This window comes from Triticum urartu, chromosome 3A (genome assembly GCF_056163025.1).
Source record: "Triticum urartu cultivar PI428250 chromosome 3A, HENAU_Tu73, whole genome shotgun sequence".
In the NCBI taxonomy this organism is placed as follows: Eukaryota; Viridiplantae; Streptophyta; class Magnoliopsida; order Poales; family Poaceae; genus Triticum; species Triticum urartu.
The window spans coordinates 290,929,412-290,948,249 of record NC_141875.1 but is presented as its reverse complement, the minus strand read 5'-3'; the positions used below and the strand labels follow the sequence as shown (position 1 = coordinate 290,948,249).

General features: G+C 50.0%; 1 protein-coding gene across 4 annotated transcripts in view; it reads right to left on the bottom strand.

The window, feature by feature from the left end:
* LOC125543952 (uncharacterized) overlaps positions 1 to 18,471 on the bottom strand; it is a 36,220-nt gene extending 17,749 nt beyond the window's left edge. The window contains exon 1 of one of the 4 annotated variants that reach the window (XM_087546955.1): positions 18,182 to 18,471. In XM_087546955.1, coding sequence (XP_087403081.1) covers positions 18,182 to 18,214 — 33 coding nt within the window. In that variant the 5' untranslated portion in view covers positions 18,215 to 18,471. The remainder of the gene's footprint in view (positions 1 to 18,181) is intronic. The other 3 variants (XM_048707462.2, XM_087546956.1, XM_048707463.2) reach the window with 3 other exon arrangements.
* Positions 18,472 to 18,838: the final 367 nt, after the last annotated feature.

Here is an 18,838-nt window from a genome sequence, read left to right as displayed (position 1 = left end):
GTGGTACACGAGGACAGTTGCAAACAAAAATGGCGTAGGCATCTTGATCAACAAGAGCCTCAAGTATGGAGTGGTAGACGTGGGGACCGGATTATCCTGGTCAAGCTGGTAGTTGGGGACTTAGTTCTCAATGTTATCAGCGCGTATGCCCCGCAAGTAGGCCACAATGAGAACACCAAGAGGGAGTACTGGGAGGCCTGGAGGACATGGTTAGAAGTGTACGATTGGCGAGAAGCTCTTCATAGGAGGAGACCTCAATGGCCACGTGGGTACATCTAACATAGGTTTTGAAGGGATGCATGGAGGCTTTGGCTATGGCATCAGGAATCAAGAAGGAGAAGATGTCTTAAGCTTCGCTCTAGCCTACGACATGATCATAGCTAACACCCTCTTTAAAAAGAGAGGATCACATCTAGTGACTTTTAGTAGTGATCGACACTCTAGTCAAATTTATTTCATCCTCTCGAGAAGAGAAGATAGGCGTGCGTGCCTAGACGGTAAGGTGATACCTGGAGAGAGTGTTGTCCCTCAACATAAGTTGTTCAATGGGGAGAATGATAGTTCTACCATTGAACTAGACGACTCCTTTGATGATACCAGCAAGCGTTTTGTGCGGCGAATCCAGGAGTCTGAGGTCAAGGAGGCTTTAAAAGGGATGAAAGGAGGAAAGGCGATGGGCCCTGATTGTATCCCCATTGAGGTGTGGAGAGGCCTCGGGGATATAGCGATAGTATGGCTAACTAAGCATTCCAACCTCATTTTTCAGGCAAACAAATGCCAGAAGGATGGAGATGGAGTATATTAGTACCAATCTTCAAGAACAAGGGGGTGTTCAGAGTTGTACTAATTACCGTGGAATTAACCTGATGAGCCATACAATGAAGCTATGGGAGAGAGTCATTGAGCACCCCTTAAGAAGAATGACAAGTGTGACCAAAAATCAGTTTGGTTTCATGCCTAGGTGGTCAACCACGGAAGCCATTTTCTTGATACGACAACTTATGGAAAGATACATGGAGCAAAAGGACCTGCATATGGTGCTCATTGACTTGGAGAAGGCCTATGTTAAGATACCACGGAATGTCATGAGGTGGGCCTTGGAGAAAATACAAAGTCCCAGCAAAGTACATTACCCTCATTAAGGACATGTACAATAATGTTGAGACAAGTGTTCGAACAAGTGATGGCGACACTGATGACTTCCCGACTAAAATAGGACTGCACCAGGGGTCATCTTTGAGGCCTTATCTTTTTTGCTTTGGTGATAGATGAGGTCACAAGGGATATACAAGGAGATATCCCATGGTGTATGCTCTTTGCGGATGATGTGGTGCTAGTCAACGATACTCGGATGGGGGTCATAGGAAGTTAGAGTTATGGAGACAAACCTTGGAATCGAAAGGTTTTAGGCCTAGAAGAACTAAAACCAAGTACATGCAGTGCGGTTTCAGTACTACTAGGCACAAGGAGGAGGTTAGCCTTGATGGGCAGATGGTGCCTCACAAGGACACCTTTTGATATTTGGGGTCAATAATGCAGAAGGATGGGTGTATTGATGAAGATGTGAACCATCGAATCAAAGCCAGATAGATGAAGTGGCACCAAGCTTCTGGCATTCTATGTGACAAGAAAGTGCCACAAAAACTAAAAGGCAAGTTCTATAGGACGGCGGTTCGACCCACAATGTCGTATGGCACTGAGTGTTGGCCGACTAAAAGGCAACATGTTCAACAGTTACGTGTGGTGGAGATGCGCATGTTGAGAAGGATGTGTGGCCACACAAGGACCGAGTCCGGAATGATGATATACGAGATAGAGTTGGGGTAGCACCGATTGAAGAGAAGCTTGTCCAACATCATCTGAGATGGTTTGGGCATATTCAACGCAGGCCTCCAGAAGCTCCAGTGCACAGCGGACGGCTAAAGTGTGCTGATAATGTCAAGAGAGGTCGGGGTAGATCGAACTTGACATGGGAGGAGTCCGTAAAGAGATACCTGAAGGATTGGAATATCACCAAAGAGCTTGCCATGGACAGGGGTGCATGGAAGCTTGCTATCCATATGCCAGAACAATGAGTTGGTCGCGAGATCTTATGGGTTTCACCTCTAGCCTACCCCAACTTGTTTGGGACTATGTTGTTACTGTTTTTTAGTCTCACATCATAAAATTTAGCAAATCGCAAACTCTATCACATGCCTCTATTTAAATTTGTAATTTGATGAAATATTAATATTCTCAAAATGCATAAAAGACCACGAATATTCAGGGAGAATAAAGAACATGTAGTCCAGTTCAAAACAAGCCAGTAAATCTATTCAAACTCTAATACGATCTCTAAACTGACTGGACTCTTTCCTAACGAAGTTGCTTAATCAACTAGGACACTAATGTAACAAGTACTTAAGCCGATTGAGTAGAGGAGTGAGACATCGGAGAAGACTGCCCCTTGAGAGAAGTGCATATTTCAACCCCGAACTCATGCCCTAGTCTAGACGGTATTGGAGTTTGGGGTTGTAAATTAGACTAGGGCATGAGCTTGGGGTTGAAATATGCACTTCTTTCAATGCCCTTCTGTTCTTCCTGCTCATCCCACCTGCCTCTATCTCTCTCAAACAATAGTAATCACCTGCGTGTGGGGTTCAGGACTAGCGAATGTAACCAGTACTTAAGTCAAAAGCGTAGAGTGAGGCATCGAAGAAGACTGTAGCAAATCCCTTTCTGGTCTTCCTATTCTTTCCACCTACTTCTATCGCGCTCTCTCTCTCTCTCTCTCTCTCTCTCTCTATTAGGGTATGGCTAGCTACTGACTAGATTATATTGTGAAAGAAGAAACTTTGAAGATTTTAGTGCAAATTGGCTCGAGTTACTAGGGTTTCTATTGCGAAATACTCCCTACGTCTCAAAATAAGTGTCTCAACTTTGTACTAAGCTTGAGACACTTATTTTGGGACGGAAGGAGTAGGAAATTAGGGCACTGTAGCACGCCACAGGCAATTACGGTTACAACCCAATTACACAATTATATAAAGTTGGTCTCAAACGCAAAGAAATGGTGGCTTTATAGCCATTACAGTCGTAAGCAGATGAAAAGCTAAAACAGAAAACAAAGGCAACCAGTCGGCGTTGCCAGATGCTGAACAATGATGCAAGAGAGGTGGTGTAGCGTCTGATCTTCGATCAACGGCTGACAATGAACATAAACAGGCGAACCGGTATCAAGCGATGTGAGCCCTACGATCAAGGATGAACGTTGAGCGCGACCTCAGGAGCATCACGCGGAGACAGTAGAAGTGTCACTATTCTTCAGTTGATTCAGTCTCGAACCTGAGAATACCCCCCCCCCCCCCCCAATTGGGACAATGCTTGTCCTCAAGGCTGAAAGGAGGGAAAAAACTTTTGTATAAATGTTGAGTCCTCCCATGTTGCTGCTTTGATCGACTTGTTCGCTCATTTGACTAGCAAACATACAACAGGAATACTGATGTTCCCCTGTGGTCTGGGAATCAATTTCCTTTCCAGTACCTTTTCTGGCTCCATTTTGATCAGTCCATTCTCATCCACTAGAGGCAAGTGACGAGTTGGTATGACATGATGGCTGACATGCTTATTGAGCTGCCTGACATGGAAGGTATGATGTAGTTGACACCCTTCTGGAAGGAGCAATTTATATGTAGTGTTCCGAATTTATAGCAGCACTCTGAAGGGACCATAAAATTTGGAATGGAGTTTCAGGTGTTTATGGAGACTGAGTGAGGTGTGCTTGTAAGGTTGAAGCTTGAGATAGGCCATGTCACCCACTTGGAATTGCCTGTCAGTTCTCTTATCAGCAAAGTACTTCATTCTGTCTTGAGCTTTCAGCAATTTTTTCTTGATCACTTCCAATGCTAGCTCTCTGTTTTGTAATAAGTTCTCACTGTCCTCACAAATGGAGTCAGGTAGTGTAGACTCAGCTACCATGAGAGGTGGAAAACCATACAAAGCTTAAAATCGGGTCATTTTCAGGTAGGTATGAAAACTGGTGCTAAAATGGGGTCATTTTCAGATAGCCAGATTGCAGCAACACTACACACATCAAACACATTAGTGTCGCGCAAAGGGCGAGTAACCGCGGGGTACACGTGTCTGTTTACTGTGCTAGCGATAGGAAAAAAAAAACAAGACGGGTATAGGAGATCGAAAGCAGCCGGGCAAGACCTAGCCAGGTCCCCTCCGCACGCCCCCCCCCCCCCCCCCGCCTTTCTCACTTGACGCCGCCGCCTTCTCTCCTCCCTCGATTATTCTCCTCGCGCCGCCACCTCCCCATGCGACGCCCCTCCACCTCGAGCAGGCCGGAGGCAGCACCGATGGGTCGAGCCCCGCCACGGTGGTGGACCCCCGGAAGGGCAAGGAGCTCGCCGCGATTCCTTCTCCTCCGAGCTCCACGGGCAGCAGAAGTTCCTCCACCCCCTCCCACGACTACACCGGAGGAGGCGCCGATGGGTCGAGCTCCGCTGCGGCGTGGGTCGACGAGAAGGGCAGGCTGGCCGCCGTTCCCTTTCCGGCACCTTTTTCCCCAACCTCCGCGGGCAGCATCCTCGACTTCGCCTTCCCCTTCGCCTTGGGTCAAGCTCCACGGCAAGGAGGAGGGGGATGGTGCCGAGGGACGCGATGGGGTCGTTCAACTAGGAACTGGAGTTCCACCATATCCTGCGACAGCAGTGGGCGGTTATCATGGAGGACGGTGAGGAGGAGCAGGTGATGGGCGTTCATGATGTTGTTTCTTGGAGTTACTGGAGTGTGTTCTTGAGCGTTTCTTGGTTTCTTCTCAAGCAGGTGGAATCGTCGTACGCCAAGGACATGCTCCCGAGAAAGGAAAAGGTATAGCCTGAATCTTCTTGCTTGCTGGCTTGTGATTTGGAGTATGGAACTGTGATTATTTTCTTGTTCAGGGTGTGGAACTGCGATCTCTTAAGTTTGTTGAAATCTTGGGGATGGTTTAGAGTAATACATGCTCAATCTTGGGCAAATGTTGGGGACAGTTTGATTAGGTATTTCATGATTATGGCTCGGGTTCTTCTTGCAGTGCAGTCTGAATTTAGAGACCAACGAGCATCTAGTTGTGATTATTCGAAACTGTTCAAGATTTAGGTGTCCAGTCTTTTACTCAGTGTGATGGCATATTTTGCTGCAAGTGGAAAATGCAGGGAGATATGAGGATCATGTCGTGGCAACAAATCCTTAAGCCAAAATGAATCACTTTTCAGTGTAAATGACTCATATTATAGGAGAAGTTAATCTGAATGCTTACACTGTATTACTTAACTTGACGTACATTATTTAGATCCTCGGCCACTTTTATGCAAAATCCTTTGATCTCTTACTCCACCCTGGAGTTTGGTCAAGAAGTTTGGGCCTTTGACCATCTGTTACCTAAGCGTTTGAATCTGACTACAAAGCCTCGAAAGTCGAAACTCAATTCATATAAAAATCGGCAAGAGTATAGAGGATTTGAACACTCTGCTCTCCTCCCATCGCCCTCGTCCCACTCACAGGGGCGGCGGCGATGTCGGATCTATCCGTCTCGCGGGGCCAGCCCTCCCATTCGCGCCGTCACGCAAGGCCTGGCCGAGGGCAGCGAGTTTAGGGCATTTGGTGCCCTGCATACTTCGTCGGGGTAAACTGTGATAGCTTTCAGATTATTCATTTTCGTTTTACCCTGTCGAAGATCAGCTTAGTTTAGTTAACCAAGCTATGTAGTGATGGTGCACATTTGTTTCTGATGTGAGAATGTAGATGTTGAAAATGGAGGAAATGAGATCTTAGGTAGTCAGGCGTGTGCTTGCAGTCTGAAGTAACACAAAGGAGATGGTGGCGAGTAGTTTGAGTCTGAAGATCATTTGTGTCTCTCTTCTCTGTTGCTTGTGGAATTGTGGAAGCAAAGATTAATGTGATGTATGTGAGGGGGCCATTGAAGTTACTTAACTGGTGAGAAGATGTGTGTGACATGGATTATAAAAACAGGGCATTTTCATCTGATTGTGTTGTCTTAATTCCAGGAGAAGATGTGTGGATTGCTGAAACTGGATACAGAGGGTGCTTCCCTTCCAGGATATCGACCAAGCCTGGCAGCTATTGCAAGGACCTGGGCTGTGCCCACCCGTGTGTGTGTGTGTGAGTGGCCCGATGGGCCAGCCCACTGTGGCCTGTAATGATAACTACATATAGCCTAGCTCGAGGAGAGGGAGACATCGATCTGTAAACTGAATACTGTTATCTCTAATTCCAAGCTTTCCTCTGTGCTTCTTCCTCCTCTCCAAGCTATTCCACTCTGTCTCTACCTACCACATCCTGGCGTGACGCAAGGAGTTGCTGCGATCCCATAGCATCTGGTACTCAGAGCCCAAATCGGTCCGCGTCCTCTGATCCAAAAAATTCTCGCGATCTTCAGATCAATCCATCGATCAGCTCCTAAGTCCAGGCAAAAGGTGCGGATCCCCTCGGGTGATTCCGTGCAAAACACTTCGGTGTACCTGCGTCTGGTCGAGCAGATCGAACGGCACCAACGGCGCGCTCCCACAAGTCGACGCTCTCTGCGCGCATGGCGGCGGCGGAGCTCTCCTTGGCGGATCTGCAGAAATTGGTGCAGGACACGATCCAGCAAAGCAAGGCGGTCTTAGATGCGGGGGCTGCAACATCGGAGCGGGTGAACGAGCTCCAGGACTCTCTCAACAAGTACGCATCCTCGTCCGCCAAAGCGTTCGATGCGCTTGCGCAGACGACCACGGCCTCGCTGGGCCATACCGAGGCCACCCTCGGCCGCGTCCTCATCGCCAACAACTCACTCGACGCAGCGATGGCAGAGATGAAGCGCGCGCTGGATGGAGTGGTACGCCGGGTGGACCAGTTGGAGAGAGTACCAGCAACGGGCCCTGTGCAGCCACCACCATCACCGCCACTGCAACGCTCCGGGCCGCTGCGCATGGAAGGACAGAGCAGTCTGCCAGCGCCGCAGGCGACAGATCTGCGGGGGCCTCGTCAGAATCGTCCCCAACCACACGGCGGTGAGCTATCTCAGACCCGACCCGCTGCCAGTGAGTATTTCTCGGATGATCAGGAGGACCCAGATCACTCCACTGATTACGGGCACCGATCGCATCACAACAGATACAAACCACGTGTTCCAAGTTCGATGGGGTGGATCCCAAATGGTGGAAACAACAGTGTGAAAAGTACTTCCGGATGTACAATGTGCAGCAGGAATTATGGGTCGATTTTGCAACAATGCATTTTGCAGGCAATGCAGCTCGTTGGCTTCAGACTTACGAAGCCATGCACACAGTCGACAGTTGGGCAGCCTTGTGTGTTGCAGTGTTCGCCAAATTCAACAGAAAAAATACACCAGAGATATTGATGTATTCTTTGCACTGAAACAAACTGACACAGTGGATGAGTATGCCCATCTCTTCGAGGAGCACATGCACAAGATGTTGGTTTACAATCAGTCTTATGATGAGACCTTCTTCATTAACCGCTTTGTTCAAGATCTCAAACCAGCTATAAGAGCACCTGTGAAGCTGCTGCAGCCAAGCACAGTGGATTTGACTTACTCATTGGCACAAACACAAGAGGCACTCCTAGTGGAAGACAACTAAATTCAGCAAGAAGTGGGAGCCACGGTTCAGTTCCAAACCATATGTGCATCAAGGTATAATGGGTGCCTCACCAGCTGACAAACGATTAGAAGATCAAGCTAAAGTGCCGGACAAAGTAGATACACTCCGAGCTCAGCGTAGAGCGAGAGGGGAATGTTTTAAGTGTGGTGAAAAATATGGCCCTGGACACAAATGCCCCAACAAGGTGCAATTACATGTGATGGAAGAATTGTGGGACGCACTGCAGTCGTCTGAATCGGTTTCTAGTGAGTCTGACAATGAACAAGTGGTTTCTCAACCTTCAGATAAAGACAGTGACGACTGTATGAAACTGTCAGTGCAAGCAGCTACAGGAACATCTTCTAAAGAGAGTATTAAGTTGCAAGGCATGGTGGGAAAACGTCAGCTACCAATCTTGGTGGATTCAGGCAGTTCTACCAACTTCATTCGAGCTGATTTGGCGAAAGAACTCAAGTGCACAACTGAAGAAATCCCTGCAGCAACTGTGACTGTGGCAAATGGAGGCACTCTGCCCTGCAATACACAAGTGCCAAATCTACAGTGGTTTTGTCAGGGAAACACCTTCAATACATAGTTCAAAGTGCTTCCCTTAGGCACCTATGATATCATATTGGGAATGCAGTGGCTAGAAACAATGAGTCATATGTGGGTTGACCGGAGAAAGAAGGTCATGAGGTTTAAGTACCAAGGAGCAAGAATCACACTCAGAGGAGTTAAAGATAAACTCAATTCTTGCACAGCCATATCTGGGAAACACTTACAAGGACTCCTCAATACTGGAGCAGTTGAGCAAGTAATCCACCTCTGCCATATGGCAGAGAGACCCATGACAGAAACCTGCATTCCACCTGAAGTTCAGCCACTTATTGACAAGCATCAGCAACTGTTCACTGCTCCTGACTCTCTCCCTCCCCATAGAGAGTTTGACCATCAGATACCTTTGTTACCTGGAGCAAAACCTGTCAGTGTTAAACCATACAGGTATAACCCCATGCAAAAGCAAGAAATAGAAACTCAAGTGGCCACTATGCTTAACCAGGGAGTTATACAGCATAGCACCAGCTCCTTTGCTTCACCTGCGTTGTTGGTCAAAAAGAAAGATGGTACCTGGAGATTCTGTGTAGATTATAGAATGCTCAACTCAGTCACAGTACAACATAAATATCCCATGCCTGTTGTAGAGGAACTGCTAGATGAATTAGCAGGAGCAAAATACTTCACCAAGTTAGATTCTATGTTTTTAAGGCGACGCCTTACCGCCTTAGGGAGGGGGGGCGCTTTGGCGCCTAGGCGACGCCTAGGCGGGCGCTTTGGACGCCTAGGCGCCCAAAGCGGTCGATTTTCCAAAGCGGAGGGGGAGCGCTTCGACGCCTAGGCGTCGCCTTAGGGACGCTTTAAAAACATAGGTTAGATTTGAGAGCTGGCTATCATCAGATCAGATTGGTTGATGGGGAAGAACACAAAACTGCCTTTAAAACTCATCATGGCTTGTATGAATTCAAAGTAATGCCATTTGGGTTAACCAATGCCCCTGCAACTTTTCAAGCTGCCATGAATATCCTGTTTGCACTGTTACTGTTTGCACTGTTACTGAGAAAATGTGTACTAGTTTTTATGGATGATATTCTTATTTATAGTGCAACCTTGGAGGAGCACTTAAAACACTTGGAACAGGTTTTCACCATCCTGCAAGAAAACCAACTATATGTCAAATTGAGCAAGTGTTCCTTTGCCCAACAGGAGCTGGAATACCTTGGTCATGTGATCAGTGGAGCTGGAGTTCAAACTGACCCTACTAAAATTTCAGCTGTCAGAGATTGGCCAGTACCAACAAATGCGAAGCAAGTGAGGGGGTTTTTAGGCCTTATTGGATATTATAGGAGGTTCATCAAACACTATGGCATTATCAGCAGGAGTCTCTTTGATTTGCTAAAGAAGGATGTAGTGTTCACCTGGACACCTACTACAAAAGCTGCATTTCAGAGTCTGAAAACTGCCCTAGCTCAAGCCCCTGTACTGGCTCTGCTTGATTAGAAAACATTTGTGATCGAAACTGATGCCAACAACAATGGAATTGGGGCAGTGTTAATGCAAGAAGGTCACCCTATTTCCTATCTAAGCAAAGCCCTGGGCCCCAAAGCTCAAGCACTCTCCACCTATGAAAAAGAGTGTTTAGCTGTCATACTAGCAGTGGAGAAGTTATTTACAGCATGCTCCATTTACATTGGCAACAGATCACAGGAGTCCGACACACTTGCAAGATCAAAAAATCAGCAGTCCTATGCAACAGAAAACATTGTTGAAGTTATTGGGACTAAGATATACTATACTATACAAGAAAGGGCAGGAAAATACTGCAGCTGATGCTCTCTCAAGATCACCTTTCCCTAGTGAACTGCATACAATTTCCTTTTGCACACCTAAGTGGTTGACTGTGGTATCTGAATGATATCAGCAATATGAGGAGGACAAACAACTGCTCCAATAATTAGCTCTCTCTGGCTCAAATGACAAGGGATATGTGTTACATCAATGTATCATCAGATACAAAGACAAAGTGTGGCTGGGTCATAATACTGAAGCCCACAAAGCAATCATGTTATCCTTATATGCTAGTGGAGTGGGAGGTCACTCGGGTTTCCAAGGTACTTATCAAAGGATTAAAGCTCGGTTTGCCTGCCCTGTCATGAAGCGAGATATTCAAAGCTATGTGAAAGAATGCACTGTGTGTCAACAAGCTGAACATATTAAAAAGCCTGGCTTGCTCAGCCCTCTCCCAGTACCTAAAGAAGCATGGAATTTAGTTACTATGGATTTTATTGGAGGTAGCCCTCTGCCAGTACCTAAAGAAGCATGGAATTTGGTTACTATGGATTTTATTGGAGGTCTACCCAAGAGAAAGAATTTTGACACTATCCTGGTGGTCATTGACAAATTTAGCAAGTATGGCCATTTCCTACCTCTGGCTCTTCCATTCACTGCTCTCCAAGTAGCACAAGTTTACCTGGATAATGTGTATAAACTCCACGGTCTTCCCATGGTTATAGTCACTGATCAGGATCCTATTTTGACAAGCACTTTGTGGCAGGAGTTGTGCAAATTAACTGACACAAAGATGAACATGAGTTCTGCCAGTCATCCAGAAACTGATGGTCAGTCTGAGAAACTCAACAGTGCCTAGAAACATTTCTACGGTGCATGGTACACTCTGCTCCAAAGAAATGGGCTTATTGGCTGCCCCAGGCAGAGTACTGGTACAATACTAACCACCACTCAGCTTTGGGCAAAACACCATTTCAAGTTCTCTATGGATACCAACCCGGACAATTCGGCATTGCCAATCTCCAAAGCTCACTGTCATCTGATCTGTCAGGGTGGCTAGCTGAACATAACCTTATGCAAGGCCTGATCAGGAGCACCTATTGCACGCTCAGTAGTGCATGAAAGCATAGGAAGATAAACACCGGTCAGATCGGCAGTTTGCAGTGGGGGAATGGGCATACCTAAAACTTCAGCCGTATGTGCAACAATCAGTAGTCAGAAGTAAAAAGTGGGCGAAGTGGCTTAGGGCATCTCCAGCCGTTGGCCCCCCAGGGGGCGTCTAAAAGCGCCGCCTGGGGGTGAGCCGGCGCAAAAAATGGCCTTGGGGGCGAGTCGGTCCCCAGCCGTCGGCCCCCAGGGCCGCCCCCAGGCGCATATTAAAATAAAAAAAGAAGGACCGTTCGGCGAAGTTATGATAAAAACTAGTTAAATTTCGGCCAACATGGCAAATTTCGGTGAAATTCGCGCATTTTCATTACATTAACCTAATCTAAAAAAGAAAGGGGCTGAAGTCGTCGCCGCCGTCGCCGCCATCGTCGTCGTCGGCCTTCTCCTCCTTGACGCGGGTGCCCCTGCTGGACCCCTGCCCGGCGTCGCCATGGCGGACTGGCGGCGGCGCGTCGTCGTCGTCGTCACTGTCGCATAAGACGACGACCCCGTCTTCATCACGGCCGCGTCGGCGCTCCTCGAAGCGGCGCAGGGCGGCGCGCTGGCGCTCCTTCTCCTTCTCCCGGCGCGCCTTCTCCATCGCAATGGAGTCCTGGCGCGCCCATTCTAGGGCCGCGTCGTCGTCGTCGAACTCCGCCTTCACCGGCGCCAGCCCCGGCTCCGTCTTCACCAGCGCCAGCCCCGGCTCCATCTTTGGCTTGACGAAGCGCGGAGGAGCCGACGAGGAGGAGGCGCGCCGGCCGCCCTCGTTGATGACGATGCCGACGCTGCAAGTGCGCCGACCGATTGGCGTCTCCGCCGCGGGCTCGGCCTTGACGCCGAGAAGCGCTGGAGAACCGGAGGAGTGGGAAGATGAGCGAGAGGAGGAAGACGAGGAGGAGGCGAACCTCCTTGGCGCCCATGCGCGTCGGTGTTGCGACGGGGCGGCCCCCGTCGCAGGATAGGTCAATGGCGGGTTGTTGCCGCCGTCGAGGTACGCCAGCACGCCATCCAGCGTGCGGCCGGGGACGCCCCACCACAGGTGGCGCCCCTCGCTGTTCTTCGCGCCGCCGACCACCGGCGCATCGTTGGTGGAGGCCAGGCGCTGCTGCTGGCGGCGCTGGAAGTACGCCGCCCAAGCCGCGTGATTGTCGGCGGCGTACTGGGGGAGGGAGCGCTCATCGTCGGTCAGGGAGGCGCGCGCGACCTCGACCTCCTCGGCGAAGTACCTGGGCTTCGCCACGGCGTCGGGTAACGGGGGAACGGGCACTCCCCCGTCGCTGAGCCGCCACCCCGTCGGCCCGGCGCGCATGTCCGGCGGCGACGGGATGTTCGCCTGGAACAGGAGCCAGGACTCCTGTTCGCGGAGCGAACGGCGGCCGAAGCCGTTCACCGCCGCCTCGTCTCCGGGGAAGCGCTCTGCCATGGCGACGGGCTCGGCGATGGTAGAGAGGGAGAGAGAGGGGCTGCCGGTGGCGCTCGGGAGAGGAAGACGGAGACGGAGAGAGAGGGGCTGGGCAGCGGCGAGGGGCGAGTCTGGTGTGGGCACAGGCGACTGAGAGACCGCCGGCTTTTATAGCCGCTCCGCGCCCGTGTGTACGCGTGCGAGGGAGGGGAGGCGTCGGCGCGCCGTCCCGTGACGCGCCGCCCGTGAGGAATCAATGGCAAGGCTCACCGACGGCAGCCTTGCCATTGATTCCCCGTGGGAACCGAGGCAGTTGGGGGAAGACGAGCCGCCGTGTCCCTGACGCGGCTGGCCCGCGGCTTTTTCGCGCCAAAACAGTTCGCCCCGTCGCCCCCGGGCGCCCCCCAGCGCGCCGGGTTCGGCCTGGGTCCGCCGGCGCTGTTTTCGGCCCAGGCCGGCGAAAATCGGGCTCCTGGGGGCGCGACTGGGCCGTTTTTTCGGCGCCGGCGCAAAAAAAACGCCTGGGGAGGCCTTCCTGGGGGCGCGGCTGGAGATGCCCTTACCGGCTCGCCCTTCCAGCGTCCAGCAAGATACATCCAGTGGTTCACGTTTCTCTGCTGAAACCTGCACAACCTCCAGTGCAAAAGGATAGCACCATCGATCTGGCTGCTCTTCAGATCTCAACACCGCTCAATCCTGCTCAGGTATTAGTCTTGTTTGGTGCAGGTAGGCGGACATACTCGGCCGCAAGTCAAGATAGCCTGGCGTGGCCTTCCTCTCTTGATATAGCCTGGCGTGGCCTTCCTCTCTCGATGGCAACCTGGGAGTGCGCATCACTGCTTGCACCAGCGACAACGGCAAGATGATGAACAGTACAAGGGCATCCTGTTTCTTAAGAGGAGGGGCATGCAACGACCTGGGCTGTGCCCACCCGTGTGTTTGTGTGAGTGGCCTGATGGGCCGGCCCACTGTGGCCTGTAATGATAAGTACATATAGCCTAGCTCGAGGAGAGGGAGACATCGATCTGTAAACTAAATATTGTTATCTCTAATTCCAAGCTTTCCTCCGTGCTTCTTCTTCCTCTCCAAGCTATTCCACTCTGTCTCTACCTACCACATCCTGGCGTGACGCAAGGAGTTGCTGCGATCCCGTAGCAGCTATGGATCCGTTCGAGGACCAACTTTGGTTCAGAGCCAGGTTTTGGGCATATCGCAGCGCAAGCGGAGGCAGATCTCAGTCAATGCTACTCCGGTTGATAATGCCCTGAAGCTTCATTCAGTAACTGGTATGACTTGACGCCGGTGTTGTTTTGTGTTCAGAGAAGATGAGTTGTTGTATATTTATTTTGTAGTTGTTGCAAGTTCTGCCATATCTAAATCCATAGAAAAAGTACTGATTGCTAGCTGTCTTGGAGCTGTTATAATTTGCACAACTATTTTTTAAGATTCATTTTGCTTACATTCATTCAGTGAAGCTCCTGCGAAGTCGATATTCATTTGAGTGGTGACCATGCGCATGATTTTGTTTTGTTTACATTCATTTTTAGTGAAGAGCTCCAGTATGTCAGGCTAGCTTGGTGTGAAATGATGAAAAAATGTAGCTGCAACTATGCACATGATGCAAGAGTTATATTTGTGCAGAGGTAGCTGCAACTATGCACATCAGTTGGCTGCCCTATGTTACTATCTTATTTTTTGTTGAATTAACCAATACCCCCACATGAACTCAAGTGTTATGTTGCATGCCATTTTCTGTTGTAGGAGGAGCAGTACACAGAGTGAGAGTTCAAGAGAATCTGCTGAAATTGAGGTCACAACAGATCAGGTACTTTACACTGACGTTTGTAATGTTTTTTCTGTATATTGTGTGCTGATGTTTGTAATGGTATGTGGTCCTGTACTTACCAAGCCTCATGATGCCAATTGAAATGACATCCATGTTAATTAATGCATGTCGATTGAGCTGGCCAGTCGCCAAAACATGACTTCTTGATGGCGAGCATTGTTGGACTCCTTCACTGATATTATTTGCCATGCTTTTATATTTGCCATGCTTCATATTTTTGCCACGCTTCTACATATCTACCACACTTTTTATTTGCATTTACCTGCTGGTTTAGGCATTATACTATATGATTAAACCTCTCTTGATGCTAGATGTTTTGCCTCTTCGAAATAAAACAAGGGATTATGTGCTCGCATGTTTGTTAATTACCAGTAAAATTGTCAAAGTGTGATTTTTGAATTTTCATATATTGGATAAAATTTTCTGTATGATCTTTGTGTGCTTCTGTTCTTTCATCGATTTGGCCATGTAGAACTAAGATTTTATTTATGATTGCATGATGATTCAGATCTTTTCTTTTGACCCTTTCACAATTCTACTCTCTCCATCTCATTCTGTCGCTTATCTTCCTCTTGCGCTTTGTTTTATCTGTTCAGTAGCTTGCTTGTGATCCATGTGCTCATTAACTCCATTCTCATGTGTTTCTATTTTTTTCTCTGCGGCAATGCTGATGAGCCACTCTCGTGTGAGTTAGTTCTAAATTCTCAATCTGACTGCATGATGGTTCAGATATTTTCTTTTCATTTGTGCTTTCCCAATTCTATTCTCTAATCTGTGTGATAACTAAGACTTCATATGTTTGGAATTCCAATTACTTTGTTGAGATTGAAGAAATTCATAACCTTGCTGTTTTTTATGTGAGCTTATCCCTCTACCCTTATAGTAGCTTACAAAATTTCAATGTACTTCACTTTAATGATATAATGTACTGCCATGTGTGGTTTGGTTAAAGTACTATTTTATGTTGACAATCAATTACAGGCAACTCATCCTATTTGTTTTACAGTCTCAGGTTCACATTAGTTTCTCTGCATGGAGACTCAGCTTTGTCAGTGTCACTTTCAGGTCAACAGTCATGAATCAAAGTTAACTTCCTCTCTACTTATCATTTAACTGCAACAAAGAATTCGAGCCGTCAGTAATACAACTGTCTGATGCTTTGCAAAGTAAGGATTGAGAATATGAAAGAGAACTTGCAATTCCATTCATCAATGTGCAGTGCCAGGGAACCCATTTACATTTTGCAGGTATGTTCTGGTTCATACTTCTAAAATTTCAACTTATAATTTGTCGTTGCTTTCCACTCCATTTATACAGATGTCTGTTCGAGCAATTCATTAGAATTAATCACAAAATAATTTGCTTAAGATTTCATTTTCCATTTATAGGTAACAAGCTAACAACGACATCAAGTTGTCGGAAGCAGCGACATCAACGGCTGCAGTGGACTTCGTCATCTCATCGGCATGCTCACCCGCCACGGTACACCACTGCAGCTCCGGCAAGACACTGGAGCTCATGGCAGCATTCACGGCGATGTGCCTCGTTCTGTACCTCAACTATCTTTATGCGCGATGGAGCGGGAGGGACGGTGTGCTCCGGACGGGATCCGGCACAGTCAGCGGGCTGAAGAGGAAGAGGTCCGGCGGAGGGGGGCTTGACAAGGTGGCGCTGGCAGCCATGCTGGTGTTCATATTCAAGGCGGCGCGTGCGGCGAAGGCAGCAAGGTTGGAAGGAGTGCACGGTGTACCTGTGCGTCGGGCCGACGAGTAAGAGGACCATTGGAGTGGGGCTCGACAAGCCCCAGATTCAAGGCGGGGGCGGGTGACAGCTCAAAGGTTGGTAGCTCCTGTATACGTATTGCATCATGGTCTTGCCTTCTTGGAAGCGTGGGTGTCCTCGTCTCCCCTCCCGTGAGCGCCGGGGGGGGGGGGGGGGGGGATCCCTAGCACCGTCGCGAGCAGCCCCCCTCCTCCCTCCCCTCGCCGCCGCCTCGACGTACTGGCGGCGGCGGGGCGCTCTCCTTCCCCCGCTCAATCTGGTGGGCGCGGGCCTCCGGGTCGGGCGGCGGCAGACTCGCGGGTTGTGGGCAGCGGTGTGAAGGGACTGCAGCGATGGTGGTGCGCGGTGGGTTCCAGTGGCGTCTCGGCCAGATCTGGGCCCAGGCGGCGCGAGCTGCGGGCGTCCGCCCCTGTCGTGGCCGCGGCTGGTGATGGTGGAGGCGCAGCGGCGGTGGTAGGTGGGCGTGTTGGTCGGGCTCCAGGCGTTCCGCCGGCTGGACGACGGCAGCGCAGATGGGCTCCCAGGTGAGTATTCTTGGCGATCGGCGGTGGTCCGTGGGGATCCTCCTTGCCGGTGGTCGGATCTGTGTCGGTGGCTTTGCGCAGGTCTGCGTCGGCCACTGCGGTGGGGCGGCACAGGGGTGTGTCCGGTGGGGAGGTTGGCTACAGGGATGGGTGCCGCCGACGTGCTTGGGCCACCCGTCACTGGCACAGGGGTGTGCCGGTCCGGATGCGTCCGCTCCCCCACCTCCCCCTTTCCCCGTCCGTGTATGTGTCGTCGCAGCTCCAACGACGTTCAAGGCGGGGCGTATGCTACGGTTTTCGTCGGTCGGGGCAGTCCCCGTGGCTCAAAGTTGATCTCTTTGGATGGTCTTGGGGGTGTCTGGATGCTGGGCGACGGCCCTGGCGGCGGGAGGCACGATGTTCATGGGCAGAACTTGCGCCTCGGGTGCGGGCGAGCGGCCATGGCCACGCGGATGGGTGGTCGTTGGTGGTGCTAGGATGCGTCGGAGGGGTGGGCGTACCGGGGTACATCACTTGCCCAATCTTGTATTGGCCGACAGCGGCGGCGGCCGTGGACACCGTATCCTTCATGAAGGCTCCGTGGTGCCCTTACTCCTTCGAGTTGCTCCAGGTGAAAACTCGATCTTTGGGATCGGATGGTGGCGGCTATCAGTGGTTGTTCCCTTCTAGGAGGCACCATCTTGGAGTCCTTGTCCCGTCGTTTTCCGTCTCACCTCTCCTCGGAGGCTTGGAGGTCTCCGTTGGCTCCAAGCGGTTCATCCTCGCGCATGTGTAGTGGCTTGGTAGTCGTTAGGGTGGTGTGGTGGTGCTCGGCACCTTTGTATCTTGCCTTGCGTGTGTGTCATGTGCGGTGGTGACGTGAGTTTGTATCGTGTTGCTTGTGGATCGTGCTTTATATATAAAGCGGGGCGAAAGCCTTTTTCGGCAAGCGTGGGTGTTGCTTCAATTGGAACCGTTATTTTTTGTCATGACTTTTGCATCAGTGATATTTGACGTTCATCAAATGACTTTATAATTAAGTTCATATAGTTGATATCTCTCATTTGTATATGCTAACTCTAACAGTATGTGCTAACAAGAGATGAACAAACTAGCTGAAGGGGCGCTTTCCCACCTGGCACCGCCGAGCTACCGCTCAGGTGGCGCGCCCCAGCTGCTAGTACAAAATATTTGTTGTGATTTTTCCCCTCTCAAGCACGTGGCGCAGCATTCCAGTACTCCTCGAAGCAATAGGCAGTCTTACCGGCTACATCCGTAACTAGTACTAGTAGTAAACCATGACTGCTCCCCCGTCAAAAAAAAAGCATAGAGATGTCAAAATGACTTGCTCTGCTGCGCAACCACGCTCAGACCTCCATGGAAAGCATCTCCTACCCCTTCTCAAACCACCACATCTAAACCTAGAACGCAACATACATGACACGTCGTGAACACATAGCAGATCTAACCGTGTGAGGAGAACGCAAATTAGAACAGAGCAGAGAAGAGGGAGGCGGCGGCGCACCTGCTGCTGGGATTCGCCGTTGCAATCAAACATCCTCCTCCACTCCAGCTCAGGTAGCGGCGGCCGCGCCCGATTCGTGCTATCTCCCGGGTGCCAGCGGTAGCATATCCAGACGGCTACGAACAAAAGAGAGGGAGGGAGAGGAAAATCCTCAAATTCGCAGACGGCCTCTTCCCCCCTCCCTGTCTTCTCTGCTCTCTCTCTCTCTCTCTCTCTCAACCGATACGAGCGGAGTCCGAGTCCAGGGAGCGGCAGACGCGTGGTGGCCGGCAAATGGCCGAGCGGTGGGGTGGGGCTTGGACCGCCACGTATGCAGGGAGCGGCATCCGGGTAGTGGCGGAGAGAGCTCGATCAAATGCCGCGCTCCGATTGGCCCCGGGGGTTTACCACCATAGGCTAATTTGGCCCGCGGACGTGCAAAATGTCCGCTTTGAGCCCATATTCGTACGTATTATTATTGGGACACATCAATCAGGGCGCTTCCTATTTAATGGCTTTGTTTGGATACTCTAACTTAGTTAGGCTGGTTATAGCGAGAAGTAATTTATACTAGTGTCATGTATATGACACTAGTCTAAGTTACTATCTTCATAGTGTAGAGTAATATAGTAGTAGTGTCATAGAGTTCTTCATTTATTAGCTTGTAGACTCATCCTA